The sequence below is a fragment of the Acanthaster planci genome, linkage group LG08 (assembly GCF_054643075.1).
Source record: "Acanthaster planci isolate LZ-2023a linkage group LG08, COTS_SCS, whole genome shotgun sequence".
NCBI classification, from domain to species: Eukaryota; Metazoa; Echinodermata; class Asteroidea; order Valvatida; family Acanthasteridae; genus Acanthaster; species Acanthaster planci.
Window position 1 is genome coordinate 19,157,904 of NC_141784.1, and position 24,398 is coordinate 19,182,301.

The 24,398-nt window shown below is 44.3% G+C and overlaps 1 protein-coding gene across 6 annotated transcripts; it reads left to right on the top strand.

The window, feature by feature from the left end:
* Nucleotides 1–8: 8 nt before the first annotated feature.
* On the top strand, nucleotides 9–23,528 carry LOC110976639 (uncharacterized). 6 transcript variants are annotated; one of them, XM_022230132.2, is made up of 19 exons: nucleotides 9–468; nucleotides 2,979–3,087; nucleotides 3,258–4,040; nucleotides 4,774–4,984; nucleotides 5,269–5,341; nucleotides 5,615–5,767; nucleotides 7,872–10,528; nucleotides 10,698–10,829; nucleotides 11,270–11,409; nucleotides 12,471–12,669; nucleotides 13,000–13,100; nucleotides 13,694–13,877; nucleotides 14,247–14,524; nucleotides 15,013–15,289; nucleotides 16,466–18,001; nucleotides 18,837–18,970; nucleotides 19,707–19,923; nucleotides 20,451–20,546; nucleotides 22,586–23,528. In XM_022230132.2, exons 2-19 carry the CDS (start codon nucleotides 3,074–3,076, stop codon nucleotides 22,676–22,678), a joined length of 7,278 nt encoding a protein of 2,425 aa, XP_022085824.2. In that variant the 5' UTR covers nucleotides 9–468; nucleotides 2,979–3,073; the 3' UTR covers nucleotides 22,679–23,528. The 6 variants fall into 6 exon arrangements, with proteins under 6 accessions (XP_022085824.2, XP_086996258.1, XP_086996259.1 ...); XM_087140132.1 differs by having other exon boundaries at nucleotides 3,267–4,040; XM_087140133.1 differs by having other exon boundaries at nucleotides 9–434; nucleotides 3,230–4,040.
* Nucleotides 23,529–24,398: the final 870 nt, after the last annotated feature.

Sequence of the window (24,398 nt, forward strand, 5' to 3'; positions counted from 1 at the left end):
CAAAAGTCGTCGGGCTAGTAACTTGTTTGTTTAAGCTGTACCATTTAATGGAAGGGAAAACCGTAGTCCGCATTAATTTTCCCAATAAAACTCAGATTATGCGCCTTTTTAACAACATTAATTCAAAATGTAGAGAACGTAAACATATCATTCCTGTGTTGATTACTTTGCAAAAACTTAACGTATGACAGAGTGTGACCAAAACGAAGGCCAAGACAATGACACCCCCGCCATGTGACTTCTCAAAGAATGTAAACTTGCATCTTGCCATAGATCTTGGCATGCATGTGCGTGTGCGTACAGCTGGCTAGCTAGCTGGCTAGCTGTGCATGTGCAAGCTACTTAGACTTCCTCCAGACTAGTCTGTGCTACATGTAAAGTGGACGAAGTTTTCGCGCCACATGTAACACAGACGTACGCCTGCTCTTATTTTGGTACGTGGTTCATCTCGAAATAGCGTTTTTAAAAGTAAGTATGCAGTTAAACTTTCGAGGTAAAAGATGGCCTGATTTACTCAGACGAAACCAGGTTTAAGGATTTGGAAAAAGTGTCAAGCTGACACTTTGAAGATGCCGGCCAAAATGGGGGGAGGGCAACATGGTAGGCCTAGGATTTGCGAAGTTGCAGACATCCGGCACGCTCGACTGTCCTTAGAAAGTTTGGGTTGCCATATATTGTTTGCGACCTTATGGAAGTTTTTAACATGTTAGTGAGCAGAATGCGTTTCTTGTTTTAATTTGTTGGATTGGAAATTATCCTAAGTTCAGTGCCTTGTTTTCTGAGACTTGGGGCCGAGTCAAGTTTTTTGTCACTTTGACTAAAATTTTGCATTGAATGCTCACCTGACAGAATAAGTTACAGCCTACATTGGCTAAGTTATGGCAAAAATAAAAAGTGGATTCCAGTTACCAGAACCAAACTAGGGCCTAGGTAATTATGCAAAAGTTATCCTGGTTAGGTCCTCTAGTTTTTACTTAACCAAGGCCCTATTTAAAAATTTGAAAATTAACTTATGGCAAAACCCTGACGTAATTTAAGACATCATTCTGTAATTTTATTTTTTAGTTAATTATTTTACGCTTGTTGACTTGAAGAAACTGGCCCTCTCTTGTGTGTTTTTACCTACAACCATCTGCTTTCCAAAGTCAGGGAGTCTACAAAGAACTGTATCACTCTGATATATGATATAAACTGGGGTGGAGTCACTGGTCCTGAAGGCAAAAGTGCTGGAACAACCACCCACAGACTGTTGCATACAGCACATCTATTGAGACATTAGCTCGGTCTTGTCAAAAGTAATCTTGATCATTGCTGGGAAGTACCATGGAGGAAGTAGCATTCCTACCTCCATGGAAGTACTGGGCTTAAAAAGCTCAAAACCTATAGTGTTAAAAGTTGTCATCTATTATACAAGGTGCATGCTTCTCGTACCGTGTCATCACTCCTCAAAATTTTCAAAATTCCAGCCCAGTTATAAACTGTCCCAGCATTCATTTGTCTACCCTCGTGGCCAGCTTTGCTTGACTGCTCACACGTATGTGCTGTGTGGGTGTGCTGGTCCATCCCACTGCCATCTGCTGTATCGTATTGACTGCCCGGGCAGGAGCCACTTTGGACTTAGATTAGTGTTCCATCTTTCTCATTCAATATACAATGTGCCTTGTATCCACCTTATCCTTCAGGGAGAAATAGTGCCCTGTATTGACCCTGCCCCAAACGCTCGCTGGTAGTCTACGTTTTGGGGCTTATCCTATATTGTTGTTGACCTGCAATACGTGTAAATGTGACAAGCTTAATTCATTTCTGCCTCAGGTCAGGGCCCCTTTCCATGATCCTGGGAAAGGTAGCTACCTGAATTTATGATGGTGTTTGTGCCAGATCTGCGGATTATGATAGAGGCTGTGCATGCTGCACTGCTGGCACCGTTTATCTTGACTGTTTATTGACACACGCTTTAGTGAACATCAGAAGCAGGAAACAGCAGTATGCTTGAGTTCATAAACCCAAAGTGTGCTTGTAATTGTGGGCATAACCCTCTGTTTTGCTACTGCAGGGACCCCACAGTTGGCATCGTCCATTTTATACAATAGGGATGGTGCGTGCATCAATTACCTTACCTTTATGTGGTGGGTGGAGAAAAAGGGGAATATGAGGGCTTAACCTCATCCTAACTGTCAGTGTTAAATGTTTTCCCTGCTTGTTTTAATTGAATGTAAAGTCATGCTACAGCTAAGCTGTTGTGAAGCATGCCACTGTTCACAGGACACTGGAATGCATTGATCACAGCGCTGCCCTGGGGTGAATTCATAAGGCTATGTCCCCGTACTTGTATACGGGTTCCTGACAATGTGGGTCCATTCAGGTCACATTCAGGTGTCTGGCAAGTGGCGTGTGATCTTCTTCAAAATGCAAATAATTTATTTTACTTGGTGGTTTGTCTTGGAGACTTTGCTTAGGGATTCCTGGGCAGTGAATGGATCATAATGCAATCAGATTGGTACATACGCTAAACGTCAAGGCGTTTGCTGCACAGTGCGAGTAATGGATTTGCAGCAGAATGAGCACATCTTATTGTTCGTTGATTGGCCATTAACTACCTTTCACGTGCCTCACTTTTCATTTCACATTAGCATTTTCATTGCTTGAGGGTCTGTATGTGTAAGAGGATTTTTTGTGGAGTTACTTCCATGCAAGCTAAAAATAAGCAGATTTTTAACAACAGTTTGTTCTTTGAGGAGATTTTTCACTCACACTTGGCTACTTTTTGCCTCTTTTTATCTCATTACCTCTATCAGCTCATAATTTAGTGTGGATATTGGGCAAAGAAGTGTTCAGAGCTTCTTTCAGTTTTTATGGTACGAAATTTGTTCAGGCCTGTTGCTCATGAACACTCCAGTCATTTCCAGTACAATTCATTTCTTTGAATTGGTCACTTGTATTTTTGTATTTTGATACCTTTTTGTTTGTTTTTTCTCCAGTGGATATGGCCCTTTGCCATATTGTGTAATGACAGACTTTCAGGCTTGACTAACACTTCCATTGGCATCGGTCCGTGAGTGACATCCCTGTGACCATGTATCCATCCAGGTAAATATTGACTCCCAGATCTAATCACCTCTACTGAAAGCTCAATGATTAACTTGAAGATGTTTCGATTTTCGTTGTTTTTGATTAATTTCTATCATGAATATAAAACCAATCTTTTCGTTCTGTTGTTACATTGATGTAGTGATTTTTCTCCCTTTTTCTGGTTGTAGTATTGCCAGCTACACCCCATTGTGTGCCCATGCTCCTGTGTTTGTACCAGGAAGTATTCCTCCGCAGCCAGCACAGCCAGTGCAAATTCCTCAACCGTGTCCTTTTACCCAGCAGCCGATGCAAATGGTCACTTATTGCCCAGTATCTGTAACACCCGCTTTCACCCAGTCATCCCAGGGTGTCCCACGAAGCTACACTCGGATGCCCCAGCCAGTAGCTGGTGGCGGTGTCATTGGCAGTCCCACCCAACCAGCTGCGAGACCCTGGCAGTCACAGCTGCAGCCAGAGACACAACTGCACCTGCCATCGCAGGACAGTGCACGGCCCCAGCTGCAGTGTGGGCCCGGTCAACAGCTGCTCCGCCAGCCCAGTCCCCAGCCGCAGCATCAGCCATATCGCCAGCCCCAACTGCAACCCCAACCGCGCACTCAGCTGCACTGCCCGCCACACTGCCCGCCACATCCCGAGCCACACTGCCAGCCACAGCGACACTGCCAGCCACAACCTCAGCTCCAAACCAAGAGTCAACAGTTGCAGCAGAATGGTACCTCCACGTACTACCCACAATCTAACTCGCCCTCGGTCACCTATGCAAAAAAGTCGAGCCTGTACGAGGTTGCCAAGCCCTCACAGATAAGCTGCTCTAGAAGCATAGGTTTCGGGGGCAGTCCCAGTATCAAAGAACAGCAGTCACTGTATCAGGAGCAGTACATACAGAGTTCGTGGGCTACCGAGGACTGCACAGTACCCTTAACAGAACCAGAAAGACGGAGACTATTGAGGTACAGTCTCAGCTGAACAATTTGTCACTGGCTGGAAGAACAGTTTAAATTTTCAAATAAAAGAAACTGGCTCGTTACTGACAGTTATGTGAACAAATCAACTTTACAGTGAAGCAAACGTGAATATAGCTCATGTGATTCATTTTCCCTGAGTTTACATGTATTCATAATTATTTTAATGTAAAAAAGGAGTGTACCATGACATACAGTCAGGGGAGAGCTCTTTCGCTTCAGTAATTGAATACAGGACAGTGCTTAGATCTAAAGCCGTAGTATGTAATAGAGATTCAAGGAGGCGGCAGTCTCTGTGCATGAAAGTTCAAATGCAAGAGTATTCACATACCTAGCTTGATTGAATTTCTGTAAAATCCTCAAGATTAACCATGCGGTAGGCTGTACAGGTTGGTTTGTTTCCTTTGGATAGACATTGTGTTGATGGATTTTGTAAAAGTGAAAGCCAGTTCATACCACTGGCAAATGTGAAAGCGAAGTGAAAGTATGAATGGGCCTCAAGGAAGTATTGTAGCCAAAAAAAGCAAGGGAGCCTAGGGTTCGGTCATGAATGAAAAGAAATTTGCAAAAAGTACAGCCCCCCAAAAAAGTCCATATATATTGCTTGGAGCTTAAAATCGCGCTTAAAAATTAATGTTTCCTGGGGAAAAAAGAGAGAACTTGGTTCCACATGTGTTCTGGCACTGAATTTAATCTGTTGTAATTTTTTCACGTCTTCTAGTCAATTTCAGGAGGTTCTCACAACCCACGGCACCCTGGATGCGTGCGACAGCCGGCTTCTGAGCATCTTCATGCAGCTCCCGGCCCCCATCCGGCGGGGAATCAAGAGGCTAGGGGGTCTCAGACCATTCCTGCAGCAGGCTGAGGAGTTCTTTGTGGTAGAAGGAGACAATATTTCGTTGCGAGGAAAAGCAGCAGAGATGGACTCGGAGGTAAAGGGAAAGATGATGGCTCAGTTTCTTGATGGCCGCTAACAGCAGTCCTTGGTAATTAATGTGCTGAGTTTTCAACAGTACTGCACCATGCACCATTGTAAAGCACCGTCGTCCGCCTCCCAATTTTTTTAAGAGTGGTTGGACAGTGTAGACCAGAGATATATCAGAATAAGAATCTTGACAATTGACTTTTTAGAAGGTGCACCAAACAGAAAAGGATTGTTCCAAATTATTAGGCATCAAGAAGTGAAGTGGATAAAATGTATGGTTTGATCTTGCAGGATATTGCGTGTGAACCAGCAGAATGGGAGGACAGCAAGACAGAAGATTTCTGCATTACGGAATTCATGAAAGGTAGGTCGGTGGTTCCTCTGGGATGTCACTAAAATGCGTTCATGTACATGTCTAAGTGTACCACACAGGACAGATGCCACAAATGGGGACCAAAGATTTTTTTCTGTCCTCGGTCGTCAGTCCTTTATTCAGTTCCGTCTTCTGTTGTAAGTGGTAGTGGTTAGTCTGCAGAACAGCCTCGTCGGAATAATCAAAAAGACAATGCCCTGCCCTCTGTAGTACTGTTAAATAATTGAAATGTCCACCTGTGTTTTGTTTTTATTACCGGGCCAGCCGCACCGGCCAGGTTGGACCCTCTGAAGGGTGACGGTTCCCAGAACAGGGAAGACGAAGAATCTGCCAAGCTGTGGGAGCTGTGTTCCCTCTTGACATCGAGCTATGGGAATGGAGGCGGTTACTATGATGACTTCAGGACTCTCTATCCAGGTGAAGAATGGGTTTTAAGTCTTCTCATTTCTCAGTTCTTTATTGCGGATTGCACGTTCAGAATGTGTAGAAATGAAGACACATTTGAATGTTAGCAACTGTGAATTTGAATTCGAATGTTCCGACTTTTCTCACAGCATCAAGTCTCATGTAAAGCAACAGTGGCGAGACTCTTACCTTTTTCAATTGTTCAAAACCTGGTGTAGAGCCAGTGATTTTCTGTTTCGCCAAGTCCCAAATTCTGCTTTGGAAATTAGCATGAAAAAGGAGAGCAAGTTTTAAACTCTGCATGGACACCAATTGCCCAACCATATCCCCCCTAAAGAAAAGAAACAAATATTGTTTGGAAATACTTTTGCATTGTTTCCAACTTTTTTATTTACTTTTTTGTATTGAAAATTTAAAAAAAAAATCCACACAAGAAATATGGCATCAGCCACCCCTTGATTTCCCACCGGAGTGATCATCCAAAACTTGCCACGATTAAGCAACGGACAATTCATGTTTCACTCCTCATGTGTAAAAACAAATTACATCTAAATACACGTACAGTGAAGTCATAGAGTAGGTCTTGCATGCAACAGTCGTTGATCACAATATGTCAATATTGGACCTCGACCCGCCATTTTATTTGGCAGTGGTGTGACAAATTCAGAAAGCTAACATTAAATGCGAGCCTTAAAATGCATGTATTTGACTTTGACAAAACTTTGCTTTTCATTGATCACTTCCAAGGGCCCATTCATCTATAGTACACCAAGCTTACTAGGTTTTTTTGAGTCAAGAAATATGTAATTAGTCTTCCGTTTTGCTGCCACGGTTTCATTGTTGCGCTATGCGGCACTAGCCTTGTCTCAAGGCATCTATGCGGATTCACAGACTGAAATCCCCACACATGCAATAAGCATATGTGTGAGTATGAACTTGTTTGCACCTTGATTTCAATGCTCGTACAGTGCACATGTGAATGGCCAATGTGTGTACCATACTGCGCTGCTGCACGCTTGAGGCTCATAACAGCCATACTAGCGCCTGCAAGTATCGGTACCGGCTCAGATTACCCAATCATGGGCTGGAGTGGTGCAAATTACGATGTTTCCAGCATAATTGTTTCATTAGACGCAAGCATTTTAAAAGGGTTTGGTAGGTATTTAGTTGTGGCTCTTTGTGGAAAGTTTTCTTTACTTTGAAGCCATTCTTAATGGGAAAGTTTGCAAGTTCCATTTCAAGTGGCGATCTCTGTTTCAAAGTGTTGATTCCGCTATTTCCATCCGTTTTCCGGGATCCTAGAAAATCATTGGCTCTACTGGTGGATTGTTCAGGATTTAGGAGGTTGAATTTTGAAGTAGGCTGACAGCTATAGCAGCACTCAAACAGCAATATTGTAATTTGGGTGTTCAAAGGTCGCGCCGAACCAAATAGAATTAATAGGGACTCGGATTGACCCAATTAAATTTAGTTTCAAACAGACGAATTAATACATACCTTTGCAGTGGGTTTGGTCCACGAAAACAACGACATTTGAAACCAAGTTGCTCTTGTGTTGTTTCGAGCGCTTTAAGTGTCAATCTTTTGCCTGGTAGCTCGCCTGGTCACTCCTAATTGTTTCTTACATCGCACTTTTGCCGTTCTTAATTCAAAACTTGCTTTAATTTGGTTCAGCACGACTCTAGAACACCTGTCTGTAACGGGTGTAATCTGATTAGTCTATTGCGCCAATCAACTGCTCCTGCACCTGTTTCTCTCTATGGTTTCTGATGTACTTATGGACATAATTTACACCTAGACAGTTGACTATTAGTTGGTTACCTTGTACTTCTTACTTGAGTGGCATTGATGTTTCACACACACTGGCAAAAAATCACAATTTGCTGATGATTTTTTTTCCCCTTTTGAATAATCTGGTAAAGTATCTAAATGTGAAGGCATGCTATTCGTATGAGAAGATAAAATTGTTACAAATTCTTATTCATGAGAAACAAAGTTAATTTTGTTTTCTCACAAATTTCATATTATGATTGAAGTTGGTAGACTTAATTTATTTTGTTAAGTTTGACAAGATAGATATGGTTGTGGATGCTTGTAAGTGTTTCCCTCTGTTCAGGTGAGACACCTACTTTTAAAGACAAAAAGGAAGAGAAAAGCCCCTTCACTGATGTTGGAGACAGATTAGCTGCCAAGGCAAAGGAGGTCACAGAAAAACCACTCCTTGATAACTCGGTCTCTGTACACGTTGTAAGCAACATGGGAGCAAGAGCAGGGGAGCAGGAGTTGTCACTCAGCCAACAGAGGTCGAGCGGTCAGGGGAGGTCGATACCTTTGTCACCACAGCTGGCATCACCGTATGTTACCATGGGAGAGAAACTGGCCACCAAAGCTAAAGAAATCTGCTGTGAAGATGCTAAGAATCATTTAAGGGAGCAAGGGAGTAAAGCTACTTCAGAGGTCACCACAAACTCTACGTTGACATCCTCTTCCATCTCAGAGGTTAAAGATAATTCACCTTCGACTCCAGCAGGACAGACCAGTACAGCTGTGCAGGACAGTAAACTGCCGCAAGACAGGGCAAGCAATGCCGAAGAGCAGCAAGAGGGAAAAGGCATAGAACCGCCGAAACAAGGGGAAGAAAAGCCAGCTGCCACGAAGGGCCCACAAGAGGGAAGCTTGAGTACCAGACCCAAAATGGCTTCTATATTGAGTGGTTTGGCAACAGGTAATGGAGAGAGTGGATGGATCCAGTACTTGCAGAGTCTGGCAGCGGCAAGGCACGAAACTCTCTCAGACCCACCCATGGCTAGCGACTCTGAAGGCTCGACAACCAATGACAGTATTGAGGAAACACCCAGCGGGGTGCCAAATCACCAACGTGAGTTGTCGAAGTTGCCTGACCAAAACTCTGGGTCTGACCAGGACCGCTCTGAGAACTGTGGCTTGAACTCCAGTGCAAACATGCTAGAAGCTGTGGAAAAGGAACCCTGTACTTCTACTGCTGATCAGATAGTAAACACAAAACAGATTTCTGGTGGTTGTCAAGAGAATGACCTCTGCGCTACACGGGAAGTCGATCATCCTATTCGAGATGGAGACCTCACAGGTCCTGAACAGTTTTTGGTGTGTCCAGAGGTATCCACAACCATCAAAGATGTCATTGAATCTATCCCATCAACTGATGTCCAAAGAGACGAACATAGCCTGCAAAAGTCTCAGGGGCATCAGATTTTGCCAGAAGAACCCAACGCTTCTACGGACAGTTTGTCTCAGGAGATGGCACATGACGCAGACAGATTGGAAGCTGTTTTTGCTGTTCAGTTGGACCACAAACACAAACAGACTACGCGTGAAACTCCGGACACACATTCTTCCAGATACTTAGAGACCCCAGGCAATTCACACAAAGCTTCAGATGAACCCACGGATCAACACAAGTTCCAAACAGGTGTAGAAGATGTAGCTTTAGAGGGTGATGTAAAAATTACAAGTTCTCCATCCACTTGGGAAGGGTCCAAGGAAGAGTGTACCCTTGACAGTAGTCACACCATGGGAGAAGCCAATCCATGTAGCTTGCCAATCAGCTCAGGACAGCCTAAAACAGAGGAATGCAAATCTGAAACTACCGGCCAAGTACTCAGTAGTGTCCACCGAGATCTCAGTGTGCCACTTGAACTGGCTGAGGATAGCGAGAAGGAAGTTAGTGAATTTTCCTCATCGGAAACGAGCCCTCAACTGCGCTCACCCATCAAAGCTGTACCGAAACCAGAAAGTGACCTGTGGGACTCCCAGTCATCCAGTGGAGAAAATGAACATTCCTGTTTGCATGCACTGGAGCCTGATACAAGCTCGAAAACTCCCGACAGTCATACAAGAGAATTTGTGAGTGTCTCTGGTGACTATTGTGGTGATCCTAAGCCTGTCTGTTTGGTTTCAGCAGAGCCTGAATTGGAAGAGAAAACTCAGCCAGGGGAGACAGTTCTTTACCCCTCCACAGAGATACGTGATAGTGAGGAGAATGACGGTTCCACAAATGAGGATAAGGTTGTTGATGTACGGGAGCATGTCGAGGCTGGTGGTCAGCTGGGGGGTTCAGAATTAGTTGATAAGCAACACAGAGGCCCCCCACAAGGGAGACAGAGAAGGGATGAGTCCAAGAGAGGAATAACTGCAGGATCAGGATTGGCTGCAGATTCAGACAAGGTAAACACGTATGCAAACCTGGAGCAGAATCCTGAAAGTTGTTCAAAACACGATCCTGACTGCTGTCAGATTCCTCTGAATCGCGCAGTTTCAAAACCCTCAGCAGAAACTGGTGGTGATATTGTGTCACGTCAAGTGTCCACTGTTTCTAAACCTCCAAGCAAGACTGGTCAATGTATGGTTCTAATTCAGGATGCTGGATCATGTCCAGTAGAGCAAGCCTTGCCACTTCCAGACCTGAGAGACCAACAAGAAGTTTGCAGGTATTCACGTGGAGGTCATCCAGCGCTGTCTGAAAATAATTGTGCTAATGGTGCCGCCAATCCTAAGGAAGTTAGACAGAAAGAAGTCCCTCTAGCCCGAGATGGCCCTGTCAACAGGACTCTTCCCAAATTGAAGGAAAAAGGAGTGAACACAGATGAGATCAGGATGTGCACACGAGCCATCAGCACCAAGAAGATCATCACAAAGAATGTTGGCATCACAACGGGCGCCTTGTCCACGCAGAACCGGGCCGTGGACACACCCTCGGAGCTGGAGGAGGCCCACATGAAGAAGTACATCGAAGCAGTAAGTTTGGCATAGTTTAGGAAACTTTTGTCAGGCAGTTGATTTTCATGGTTGCATTTTTTCTGTAGTCTGTAGGTCAAGTGAGAAACATAGTTTTGCTCCTTTGTGGAGTGAAACAAAAATCATTCTACATGTATATCTGAATGTCTTCTTTTCAAACCATGAACAGTTAGAGCGAGTCAGCATCCTTGAAATTACCTTGGACTGTGAGAGGGACTTGATAGCATCTCAAAAGAGCAGACACAGTGCGGAGACGAAGGAGTTGAGAGAAACCCTCCAGGAGACCGAATCTCGACTTTGTGTACGATGCCATCATTTTTCTTTTATTTGTGAAACACTTCAACCATTGATCAGGAGTCTGAGTGGGCTTTGTTTGCCCCTTTGAAGGGCTTGTTTGTTCCTCATGTGAATGAAAAAGTTTGCATTTTCAAAACACTGGTCAGCAAAAATTGTCTGTTGAAATGTAGCTTCTTTTTAACTTGTTTGTCATTTATGGCACAGAGTCAAACCACCGTGGTTTCAGTGAACATGAATTGGCCTTAATAGAAACAGCACATGCTTGGAATTTTAATACATGTGTATTGTTTAGTAGCAGCTTCAAACTTACTCTTGAGGAGGTATTGGTGAATTCAGAATCTTTCCTAAATGAAACAAATGTAGAAGTTTACTGGTTACATCATTTCATGTGCCGTCAATGCCTGTAGTAGGAAAGTGTTGCATCTCTCCCCTGTTTGATGCCAGGATGCCCAGCGTGAGCTGGACAGCAGACGCAAGCAGCAGACGTCAGAGTTCAGGAAGCTCTTGCTGGACCACCGAGAGTTGCAGAGCGTGTTCAGCACCACCAGGAGCAAATTGGTCGCCGCCGAGAAGCAAAGCGCATGGTAAGGCAGATGTTAACACATGGCTCGTCGTTGGAGATTTGCATGCTGTTTAGACTGGCCCTCTGTCACAATTTCCCTTTCAGATGATGGTGCACTTGCTCTCACTTAATCATTCAGCACTGGACTCTTGTGACGTGCAGTATGTGGCCTTCAACTACAATAATGCGCATTTTAGCTTGGCTTTAAAGGGAGATTTACTGTTATAATGATACTGACGTTTTTATTGTCTTTCGTATTCTTCTGGTATCTTAACCACTTCCTGCCGAGGAGCCCGGTTTCAGGCACATAGGCTTTATACACGAAACCGGGGAACCCAAAACCAGACAAAAGAGCTAGGCCTTATAAAAAAAAGACCGTACTCGGAGTAAAAGACCCAGCTGTTTCGAATTGCTGACATTTTCTCTATTGTCAATAGAGGAGGAAATCCGTCATTGTTTTGAAAGATTATACCACTATTTGTGGCATTCAGTGTGAGCGGATTACCACCAGGGACAAAAGCGCTCCAGCACTCCAGGGATGAGCGATACAATACCGTTACTCTTCAATCTGGCCCCTATTGAAAAGACGCCAGCCTCGCACTGTGCCAGTTTCGGGAACAAAAGAAACTTATGTAACACTGCACAATCTGGGCTCTTTTTACCAAATGGCAAGCTTGGTTGAAATACTCGGGCATCAATAGATGTTGTCTTTTATATTAGAGTAGCCACAAGACAGTCAATCGTGTGAATGAAGTCATGAATTTTTGAAGAATTTTGAAAATGGAAAATCTCCCGGTTTTACGTCATGCAACTTCAAATTACACCCGGCAGCAAGTGGTTAGTGTGCCTTGTATGCTCTGTAAAGAAGGCACATGAACTGATTTGGCTATGAATTTCACCGTATTCAAGTATATAAAGGTAAAGTGAATAAAATAGTGGTTCAGGACTCCTTGACTGGCCCCCTTCCCTCTCTCAACTCCTGGATAAAGCATTGACTTGCTTCAGAGATCAATATTTTCTCAACGGAGACATGCTTCCAATTTTGTTTCACTCAAAGGATTTTTTTTTATTCTCCCCTTTTAGCCTGTCTAATGAGTTGCAGTCTGTGACCAGACAACTCCTGGACCTGGAGGCAGCATTGACTACGAAAGCCAAAGCCGTCCCAAGGGCCAATGTGGGGACGAACACCGAAGAACTTGTCAAGGCTGGGGAGTACTCTGGCACCGTTCCGGCTGAGCACGCGGTGGCACTGGCAAAGCGTGCCAAGTCTGCCGAACTTGAGGTTTGCCCTTTAAACTTCCACTTACCACCTGTTTAATTTTTGTAGTCTTCCCTTTCACCCTAACCCCCTATGCCCTTTTTGCTAGGGTGGTGCTTTGGGTGGTGAAAAAATTGGTTTCTTCCTCAATCCCCCAAAATCCTCCAAAATTTCTTGAAAATGTTACTTGGAGGTGTGCCTACTGCTGCAATCCCTCCAAATCCTCCGGCAAATCCTGTCATTATGTTGAGGCAGTGAAAATGGAATTCTTGAGCTTGTGAGAATTCTTGAAATACGTGCTTTCGTACGGACTTTAATCAAGTGTGATTTTATGTTTATTCGCATATTTTGAAGGTGCTGGAATTAAAGCGTCAATCGATCGAGCAGAAGATTAAGAGTACACTAGAAGATGCCGAGTATACCTACAACATCTGTACAGAGAGCTCCCAACTCAAGTGAGCGAGCGGCCAGTGTGATCAATTTGATGTAGAGCCCCAAACAGGTTTCCGTCGGCAACATATTACTTGAATGATGTTGGGGGCAAAATCCCATCAGGTGCTGGCAATTTGTGAAGAGTCTTGAAAGGTTGTGTTTCGTTGAATTATTATGTAACGCAGTGGAAGACTCCTAACACTGCTCCATCGGCCAATTTTTCTGTTAATGCAGAATGCACAAGATGTTGCTAGTTTGTGTCAGTGTTCATTATGTAAGACTGGGCCTGTAACTTACTCCAACCGTGGAAAGTTGTTTTGGTGACTTGCACTGAAACTACATCTCAGAATGAAATTGGTGGGTTGTCTCTTTTCCGGGAATATATTCGAAAAAAGTAATTGAATGCTGTTTGCGTTTTTAAGTTACGTGTGGGCGACTGCCTCAGACCTGCCGTGCATTGACCTGACGGAGTGGCAGACAACCTTTGTTAGACTGTAGGAGAAAAAAGGAAATGCATGGTAAAGGGTCAACACTGTGTACCAGATTTCCTTGAAAACCAGAAAAGACTTTTCGTGTTTTGAAATCTTGATTTGCAAATATTCTCTCCTTCCAACAGCTTCTGTGAGAAAGCTCACCTAGTCATCAGATGGGCAGAGTATCAGAACTCGATGCAGGCTCATACCTCCAAACTGGAGTCCAAGTATAACAGCCTGGTCAGGATGATCAGAGATGAAGACAAGACACTAGGCCAGCTACCTGAACTGGTTGCGCCTCAGTTGGATACCTTCAAAGTCTCGGCGGTAAAAAAAAAGCTCAGTTATCTTTCATGCTGCTACCTTTTAATGATTGGGTTATTTTTGAGGTGGGGGGTTCATTTCTTCCCACGTGTAATTGTTAAATCTTGGGATGACGTTAAAATGGTGCATTGGTTGAATCTTTTTGAAGAGGCTCTCGTTCATGCGTCCTCTCAAAATTTTAATATTGCTTGCTAGAGATAATTGATGATTCCTATTTTCTCACTTTGAACTTTAAGACAAATACTGTTTGACTTGGAAACTCTCTTTGAGATAAAAAAGTAGTTCATGCCAGGTTGAATTAATCATCTTAATTGATTAGAAATAAGGTTGGTATTATCCTTAAGCCCTGAATTTTTTTTTCTTTTTAAACAGCCCAAACTCTCCATTAAGAACTCCTTCTCGGTGAAGGCCAAGCCTACGAGCCAACCCCACCAGGTTTTTCAGTTCTCAGCTCGGCCCACAAAGAACACCGACCAGGCTCCCAAACCTTGCCTTCCGGCATCCTCCTCGGAAGGAACTGTCAACAATACCCCTCTGGACGGCCAGACGCTGTCTGGCAGTGACACGACTAGACAGCCAGTCAGGGTTCCCAAGGCTGTTGGGAGAGGACGTGGGCGGAGGTTGGCCAGCTCACAGTGTGATATCAGAAGGTACCATTATTTGCTGGAATATTGAAGGAGTCGTGATATGCATAAAGCGCTTTGCAAGAGCCATTAGGCTATCAGTGAGCCTGCTCATTAGGTCTGCATTCCTATTTGGCAAACTTGTAGGATGCACCATTAATCTGCAAGTTTTTTCTCAGGCCTGTAAGTTTGAGTGTATTTTACTTTAACAAATACCCCCAATAACATTTTTCTAAGAAACAATAATTGTAAAATATCTTGCTCATGGACAGTGGTATCTTGATCTGATGTATTAAGCAATAGTGTTGCAATACTGACAAAAGCTTGAGTCAAACACTCTGGTCTTGTTGGTCATATCTCCTCATCTAAGACAATAACTTAAACTGTACCTCAATGCATTTAGAAGCTTTTGAGCATCTTGGGAGTCCCTTTCACAGGGACAGAGCTACTGTGAACGTAATGGTAAGGTTAACTTGGTTTTTTTTTGTCCTGTATCATATGCCTTTTCCCATCAGACCTGGCGAAGTGCCAACTGTGGATGCTGAAATCATCGACCAACCTGACACAGCAGCATCAGCAACAGCACCTGCAGTGCCAGACGAGCCGTCAGACATGCAGCAAGATGCAAGTGGGCTGCAGGAGTTGGCAGAAACTCAACCTCACTCAGCCCCAGTGCCAGAGTTGCCAAAAGCTACCCCCACTGTTGATGAAGAAGTCTTGCCGCCAAGATTCACATTTGGATATCCCTTAGCTGGTGGAGGGGATGTACCTCCTGGACTTGCAGAAAACCAGGTCAGCAGTCCCTTTGAAAGATGACTTTTATTATGATAATGCTCATCATCGTCAGTTTTGGTCCCACGACACTAGAATGTTCCAGTAAAGGATCCAACCGTTACGGATTTTCATAAGTAAATTTACGCAAACTAATCAAAGTAACAATGTTAACCATATGCTGTCGGGTTTAATTTGAAGTTTTATGATGTATTCCCGGGGGATTTTCAAGATTTTCTGTTTTCAAAATTCTTCAAAAATTCATAACTTTATTTACTGGATGTTTACACCCACATGATTGACTGTCTAGTGGCTACTCTAATCTGATGGACAACATCTATTGACACCCGAGTATTTCAGCCAGGCCTGCTGCCTTGTAAAGGGAGCCCAGATTGTGCGGTGTTACGTAATTTTCTTTTGTCTCCAAAATTAGCCCAGTGCACTGCTGGCGTCTTTTCAAATGCGGACCAGATTAGCATGCAGTGCTATTGTATCGCTCATCCCTGGAGCCCCAGAGCGCTTTTGTCCCCAGTGGCAATCCACTTGTGCTCAATACCACAAACAGTGGTATAATCTTTCAAAACAATGATGGATTTCCTCCGCTATTGACAACTGCATGTTGCGATTCCCAGCAGCTCAGTGTATGCTCCGAGTACGGTCTTTTGTTACAAGGCCCAGCTTCTTTGTCCAATTTCGGGCACCCCGGCTTTGCGTATTAAGCCAACATCTCCAGTACGGGCACAAAGTGGTTAAGTTCATTTCTAGAGGTAGATTTTAAAATTCAGGTAGCACTATAATAAAGCTGATTCATCATTCACTGATGTGAAATACAATATTCATCACATTTCTCATGTATACTTCTGGACTGTCAGAATTGATGTTCCATTTCCAAAAAGACAATCACAGTTTACCAAGTTAAGCCAGCACCGATGCCTGTATATATCATGGCCTTGAACTGCGCATCATTACACAATTGTTGCCAACTGTGAAGGGGTCCATGGTGTTTTATACACCTGGAGGGGCAGATGGCACCCTGAGCAACCATAGCATGCCATTGTACATGAGTACCATGGCGTACATTGCTCATGTACCCCTGACCGGTATACATGCATGTTTGTGGCATATCACATAATCATTCTTAGTAAAATTCACAACATAAACCTATCACCATGTATGATTTTTTTTATTTTAATATAGCAAGCACCATGTGCAGCCCAGCCAGTGAAGCAGCAGCCTGCAGCCAAAACTCGAGCGGAGCGTCTCATGAACATGCGGAAGCGAATCCAGAGTGACTCGAACCTCTCCCGACTGAGGTCGGTATGCTCCAAAGGACCTCACCTTCCTGCCGGTATGGATGGTGCGCTCACCCTGGGACACTCGGCCAGGAAGATGAACCTGTTTGCGGCTTCCATCTTCAGTACTGGGGGCCACGCCTCCCAGCCGGATGGACTGCCGACAGAAAGACCAGCTGGTGCTGTGGAGACTAGTTGTCCGCCCGCTCCCTCCTGTGGGACATTTGATAAGTCTGGTGCCGGTGAGCCATGTCACGATGCTGCAGTCATCTCTGGCAGCCATCATCCTGCAGGTGATCAACAACAGGAATTGGCAAGCTTGCCATCAAGCGGCGAGATACTGGCTGGGGCCGTCACGTCTCGGGCAACAGTGAGCCAAGGTAGTCTGGTCTTCCAGTTGGCTGATAACGTCAGAAATCCAGGCACTCTTGGGAATCCCAACCAGGTCCTATCGAGTGGCTCACAGAGCAGCCTCACACCGGCGCAGAGGATCTGCATGGAGTGGAAAGCCAAGCACATCCACAACCTGCCAGGAGAAAGGGCTGAAAGCTTGAAGGATCTCCAGGATGATAGCAAGGTGCACGGTCACCTAGTACCTTCCAAAGACACCCAACTAACGCCGCCTGCTGGGTCAATCTTACCCACTGCTGAGCCATCATTGCCTACTCATGGGCCATTGTTGCCCATGTCCGAGCTGCAGTTGTCCACTCACGAACCATCGCTGACCACTCCTGAGCCATCGCCCACTCACCAACCATCGCTGCCCACTCCTGAGCCATCGCCCACTCCTGAGCCGTCGCTGCCCACTCCTGAGCCATCATTGTCCCCTCTTAAGCTGTGGTTCCCCACTGCTGAGCCATCATTGCCAACCCCAGGGCAGTCACTGCCAACTCCAGACCCTCTTTTGCCCACTCCTCAGCCACTCTTACCCACTCCAGAGCCATTATTGCCCACTTCCGGACCCATCACACCTACTCCAAAGCCTCTGTTCTTCACTCTTCCCTCATTCCACCCTCCTCTGGCCAACCCCAGTAGTCTGGCGTCCACCAATGCCTTTCACAAGGGAATACAACAGAGCGAACCACTTCATCACCCCAGCACCCAGGGGACCAAATCGGACACCAACACCAGGGATTTCGGCTTTGGTGAGGGGAGGTCAGGTGTCGCCCAACGTAGGCAATCCTCCCTGCCGCCAAGATTCCAGGCAGCACGGCGTATTCAACAGCGAAGCTGTCCATCGCAATCTGAGGCTAGCCTCGCACCCGCCCCTGGCCCAGCCCAAGAGGTGTCCAAGCCGAGGGAGGTCAGTGGAGTCAAGAAGAGGAAGACTGCAAACCTAGACTCGTTGGATGATACAACAGATGTGCAGAAAGCTCAGATGGCCACCATCACAGAAACAGAACTAGAAGAGGAATCGGATGAAGATGAGTGGCAGACACAGGTAAGTAAACCGAAACTTCAGAGTCTACATTTCTTAACCACATCGCATGGGGGGCATTAATGAATGTTGATTCTGCTGGGATGGGATCTTTTTCATTTTTTTCTGTTTTCAAAATTCTTAACAAATTCATATCTTCATTTACTGGATACTTACACCCACATGAAGGACTTTCTGGTTTCTACTCTAATCTGACAGACAACTTCTATTGATGCTGGAGTATTTCAGCCAGGCCTGCCACCGTGTAAAAAGAGCCCAGATTGTTCTGTGTTACATAATTTTCTTTTGTTCACAAAACTGGCACAGTGCCCTGCTTACCTCTTTTCAATAGGGGCCAGATTAGCTTTCAGCGGTACTGTGTGGCTCATCGCTGAGGTGATTGAGCACTTTTGTCCCTGGTGGTAATCCGCTCGCACTGAATGACCCAAACAGTGGTATACTGTTTCAAAAAAATGCTGGATTATTTCCACTATTGAGAGTTTAAAAATGTTGGTAATTCCAAGCAGCCTGGTCTTTTGTCACGAGTACGGTCTTTGTTAGAAGGCCCAGTTCCCTTTGTCTGATTTCGGAGACCCCGGCTATGCATATAAAGAATACGAATAGGCTCCCCGGCAGCAAGTAGTTAATCTGATTCCTTGCACTTGAATGCCATCATTGTTTTACCAGCACTGACCTAACTGCACGTATAACAAGTCCCCTATTTTTTTCAGATCAGAACTTGATGAGAAAGAGGATTGTTTGAATGGGCATGCACTCCAAGTGTATTCCGTCTTTGGGCCCCTTAGGCTTGAATCAAGTTGCTCACGTGGCTTCGTCTCTTCCTCTTTCCCCCCCTCAGATGAGCAAGCGGAAGAAGAAAGCGTTGGCACACTTTGAGGCAGAATGGAAGCAACAGCAGGCCAAGGCGGGCAAGAAGGGGTGCATGGACAAGCTCATCGGGGTGTTGTCTGAGCAGTTCACCGGCGTTAAACCGTGAGTCGCTCTCCCACAGCCTTTGTTCTCACTCACTCTTGTTGATCGGAAAGGATTGGAAACGGTCGGTTTGAACTGTTCCCGTCTTGAAACACTTATTCCTCTGTGATTTCATTTTGATTTCGTTGCATTTCTTTGCTTACATAGTAATTGGTAAAGCATTTTTATCTGACTTGGGCTAGTTTTAAAACTTTTCTGTTGTTGACATTTTTAATTCCATGAGATTTGAAGATTCTTAAATTATTCTTCTGACAGCGTGTTTAAGTTGGAAAGTGCCTGTCCTTTTTGTTTGGAAACCAAATTCGCATTTTCAGCAGCAACATTGGCAATTTAAGAGATGGACAAGTGGATTAACACTGGTGCGCCCAGTACTTTTGGCTTGCAATATTTTGTAGACTCCAATGACTTCTGTTTCACACTATTGTTACATAAATGAGCCCAGTTACATGTTGAAAAGACAACTCCCACTATTTCGCCTTTGGATGATGCTATATTCAGAGAGGGATGAAAATTTGTTCACTCTTTGATTTATTTGGGACACTCTGCCTGAAGGTTGAGTTGTAGTCGTGGGTTGTGAAAATTGGTCAAACAGTATAAGAAAATACATTTAGGAGCCATTAAATTGGATCTCGACATCAGACTGTAAAAGATCATCATAGGGATGTGGCAGATGATGGACATACATGCACATGTCTTTAATTAGTCAAGTGGCATCCTTTTTTGTCAACGATCACAGCAAGGAGGTGATGGAGGTGATCCGGCAGGTGCGTCAGGACCACAATGGCAGCCTGAGCGGCACCCCCTTCAGCACCATCATCGCCGAGTCCAGGCTCTACCTGCAGGCCAAGTTGGAACCGCCCAGACAGCACCTGGCAAACCCGCCCCAACCCCACCAGCCCAAGGAGAGTGAACTCCCCACGTTACAGGCGATCCAGCAGACTTTTCCACATCCGGTACTCCCTGTTCATAGTCGTCCCTACGTTGTTCTAAAATCCATCCTTCCAAAGGATTTTTTTAGCCCTTGTTTACACTTACTACTTGCTGATTACATTAATGCACACACTGTTGACCATACAGCATGGAGCAGTTGCTTTGTTAGTCAAAACCAAATATTACGGCTGTGGATAACAATAACAGTTCTCCCATGGACACCACAAGCTAGTGGCTACAGTTACTTTCCATAGACATGTGCACAAATCCAAGCCACAGCAAGTTGATTCAGATACAGCCTGTTGGTCACACTAGAAGGCGTAGGAAGGGCTAAAGACAGTGCTCTCTGATAAAAGGCTGAAACCCAAATCTGTGCACAATAAAATAGGATTCTGGGTAATAAATGCCCCACTGGGCAGCGTCAACTTAACCTTAACCTTCATTCCCCTTTTTCCCCTTCCCGTAAGTGCCTAGAGCTTTCCTTGTATTTAATCTCCATTCTTTGTCTGGACGTAAGCTTTTGTAATCTTTAAAACTTGATCTCATGTAGGAGGACTCAGACATATGTGTCATCTGCCAGGAGGACATGAATTCCAAGAGTGGTGATGTCAGAATGCTGGACTGTGGCCACCTGTTTCATGATGAGGTGGGTTTCATGATGAGGTCTGTCGCTTTGTCAGTGCATCTGTCTACTGCCTCTCTTACCCTCATCTGTCTGTTAGTCTGTATGTCTTGTGTGTCTGTCTGGTGAATTTTTCTCATTTGGTGACTTTTGGATTGCATTTGGGTTTTTTTTGGGGGGGTCCACTTTTTTCTCTCTATCTTCCAGTTGTAAGTAAGTATTTTACTTGCCCTGGGTGTATACCAAAATTAGTAAACTGTTGTTACATCAAACCCTATTCTCGTTGTTCATTCAAAATCCATTGAGCATTAGGAAAGATTTATGCAGGCTTGAGGATGGTCAAACCAAGCCATTGTCAAGTTGATGGCCCTTGTAAATAAGCCTTTTGCGAGAGATTTGAATAAACTCTGATACACTGGATTCTATAAATTCACATGGACATAACAAGTTGAATTCTCCATACTAAAGATGCTGTTGCTGGACCTTGTGATTCAGAGCAAGATTTTGTTTAGATTCATAAGAGATGCCTTGCACCAATACTCTGCTTTTCGATGGATAAGAAGGGCACAAAGGAACCAGTCCATTCCAGAGATGTTGGTCGCTGTACAAAAGCTTGCCCCGAATCGCGAGGTATAGCAACAGTCTCTTGAGTCTGTAGAATTCAAATTGTCATGGTTTTGTGCAATCAGGTAACTCAGTGTACCAGATTTTATTCAAATTGAAGTCGCCAAAGGCTGACTGTGTCATTACTGACGCTGCTGACCCTTCGGAGGGTTGCAATTCTTACGACTCCATTAACTCCCATGACCTAAGTTTATTTTCTCTTTGCGAGACCGTTACACCTGGAGCGTCTGTGCCAATGGTAAGAACGATTGGAGATTGGAAGTGGTTAGCTATGCTGGCATGGCTGTGTGATTCATTGTGCACTCAGAGCCACTATGATTGGTAGCATGCAGTGGATAGCACGAAGGTGGTATTTGTAGAGCTAAAACAGACCTGTAACTTAGTAACACTGTTTGCATGTGCCTTTTCCTGTCGCTGTGAAGTTGGCATGCGATCCATCAAGCCCCAGAGGGAAGTGCACGTGTAAAACCAAGTGTGATGTCATTGTGTTTGTGGTCTGTTATCGGCAGCATTTTGTTTCAATGAGTTTGCGTCTGATTTTTTTTTTTCCTTGAATGTTTGACCTGTGTTCGTAGTGCGGTTGTCATTCCTGCTGTTTTAGTTACAGGAAAAGTGGGTAATTTTGTAGTGTTTTTTTTTCTTATCTACTGCTCTGACTTGATGTGTCTTGAAAACCCCCAGACTTATCTAACAAGCGAAGTCAGAAGCCATTGCTGTGGTGATATCAGGCTCACGCAGGTTGTACATGTGTGGAGAATACCTCTTTGACTAGTCGGGGGCATGGCTTGCCTGAACATGCTTGTCTCGAGATAAAGAAAACCTTCTGCACTGTGGGGCCATCACCTATGCTGGTCAGCTGGCTAACTGCTCATGATAAATTGGAGTGTGTATATGTTTGTTGCGCTCATCTGCATGCTTCTTGAAAGTACGAAGAATGCTCCACCTGGGTTCCTGGCCGGTACTTTCCTGTTGGGTTTTTGAGAATCTAGGAAAGTTCCTGGCTCTTTCAAAATACCACAGGAGTGGAGGCTTATTGCATTGAGAGGGAGGGTATTCAAGTGGGATGGGACAAACATGGAGGGTTGTGTCATTACTTGCACAATGTGAGAACAAGAGATGGTGTTCCTGTATGCAGAAGTGACGGTTCTGTGGCTGGGACTCTCCAGGTGCGCGCACAGGTTGGTGCACGTTTGGTACACGTTAGGTACAATTCGTGCCGAGCACATGGGTCCAGTGCAGTCTTCGCACATTCTCCAGCTGCCCAGTTGAAACAATTCTTGCCAACCTGTCTCTTTTGGGCCGTTGAGGGGTAATTCTACTTGGTACAGATTACAACACGAGCTTTGTATCTCAAATATGAAACAAGGGTTACTTGGGAAGATGAGCGCTTGCGACCAACAACTGCATAATCAGTTACTTTTTTTCTGTCTGTCCCACAGTGCATCAGCATTTGGTACAACAGCAGAGAGAGAACGTGTCCCATCTGTCGCTGCCACACCCTCTTTGCCGAGGACTTCCCCCGCCTCCAGTGACCCTAGGACTTCCCCCTCCTCCAGTGAACCGTAGACAGTGCCAGACGAGGATCGCATGTGGTGAGTACCGTTCTGCATCCGTGCTGATGCAGGCGCACAGTGAAACCAAAAACTCAAAGAAGCCTGCTCCGTTCTTACTGTCACTTTGTGTAAATACATGTATATTGTAGGCTTTTTCATAGTTTTTTTTGTTGTATTTTTTTGTCGGTGGTGAAATTTACTTCAAAGGGGTCAGTCCACAAAAAAATGCAAAGTAGATGCTGAACCATGTGGCAAACATCAAACTGCCCCAAAATTTAAGATACTTGACAAAGGATTTGTAGAAGAGACCCTGTTGCATTGAGCTTTGTCCGGCTTAGTGATTTGGAAGTTTTGGCGTCGGGTAGTGTGTATCAAGTTTTCATTTGAACTGTTATTCATAGGTTTGATTTCTTTACCTGTGCTTGTGGAGTTACGTAACAGTACATAAGATTTGGACGTGTAGTTTATTTATGGGTACCCAAAAATACGGACAAAATATTTGGGAAGAAAACTATTTGTTTTTCTTTCCTAATTTGCAAAAATGCACTGAAATTGAAATACTTTCTATAGAAATCATTCTCTCCTTCACATTCAGGAGTGGATTCCAGAATGTAGCTTCAGCAATGTGTCTGTGCTTACTTTTTATTTTTCGAGGTATTCAGTGTTTAAGGCCAAGATTCTTGTTATTGAGTGCGTTGTACTTTCCTGTAGCATGGTGTCATAAAAAGGTACTAATAGCTGTCCGAAAATTTGGTTGATAGATTTCTTCAGGCTTTGGTTGAGACTGTTACTCGGACATGATACGAATGCAATGTGCTATTTTTTCTCTCTAAAGAAGAGCATTTAATCAAAATCAACTGCCCCACCTCCAAAATAATCAAAACAAATTGAAACGGTTACCGTAGGCCCAAGTTTGTAGCCCACTAAAACTCAAGCAAGTTTATAGAGAGTCATTGTTACTTAGATTTGGATGTTGATATTTCTGTTTAGTTATGGGTCACACTTGATTGTCATCTCTGGGTAAAAAAGGCACTATTTCGAGCGCATCAGACCAAATAGCTTTTTTGGGGGGGTGGGAAGGCAAGTGTGCCTGCATGTCAACGTTTATCAAGGAAGGACCAAGTTTCACCATGAGTAGGCCAGTTATTTATGATATCACACTTTGTTCACATGTGCATTTTCCTATGAGAGCATGTGCATTTTTTCTATGAGAGCCAGGTGGGGACGACAGATTTGAAGTGTACATGTAAAGAAAGTGTCTCATCAACACTTTAGCCTGTTTTTTTATGTAATTCTTTGTGTGTTTTAGGCAGAAGAGTTCTTATATAAGAGACTACGGGGTTTAACTGCATGTACAATAAACTTGGAAATGCTCCTTTCCTTTTTTGAACGTAAATTTCAATTCTCAAAAAGTGAACTTTGACTACAGATACATGAAATGTACAACCATTTGAAATATTTTGTGCATACGACTTTTCCTTTCAAATTGGTGCTTTCCAAAACAGATTTTTTGGGATTGGTAATAAGAGATCTTGTCAAATTATTTTAATGTCTTTGCCGAACAGACCAATTGTGCCCACTAAGCCACATGATCTATAGTGGGTATCAAACATCAACAAACATGGTGTAATCCCTAGCAAAGCGTGTTGCGAGTGTAATTTACCGAAAATAAAACCAACAGACGGTGAAGTACTCAGAC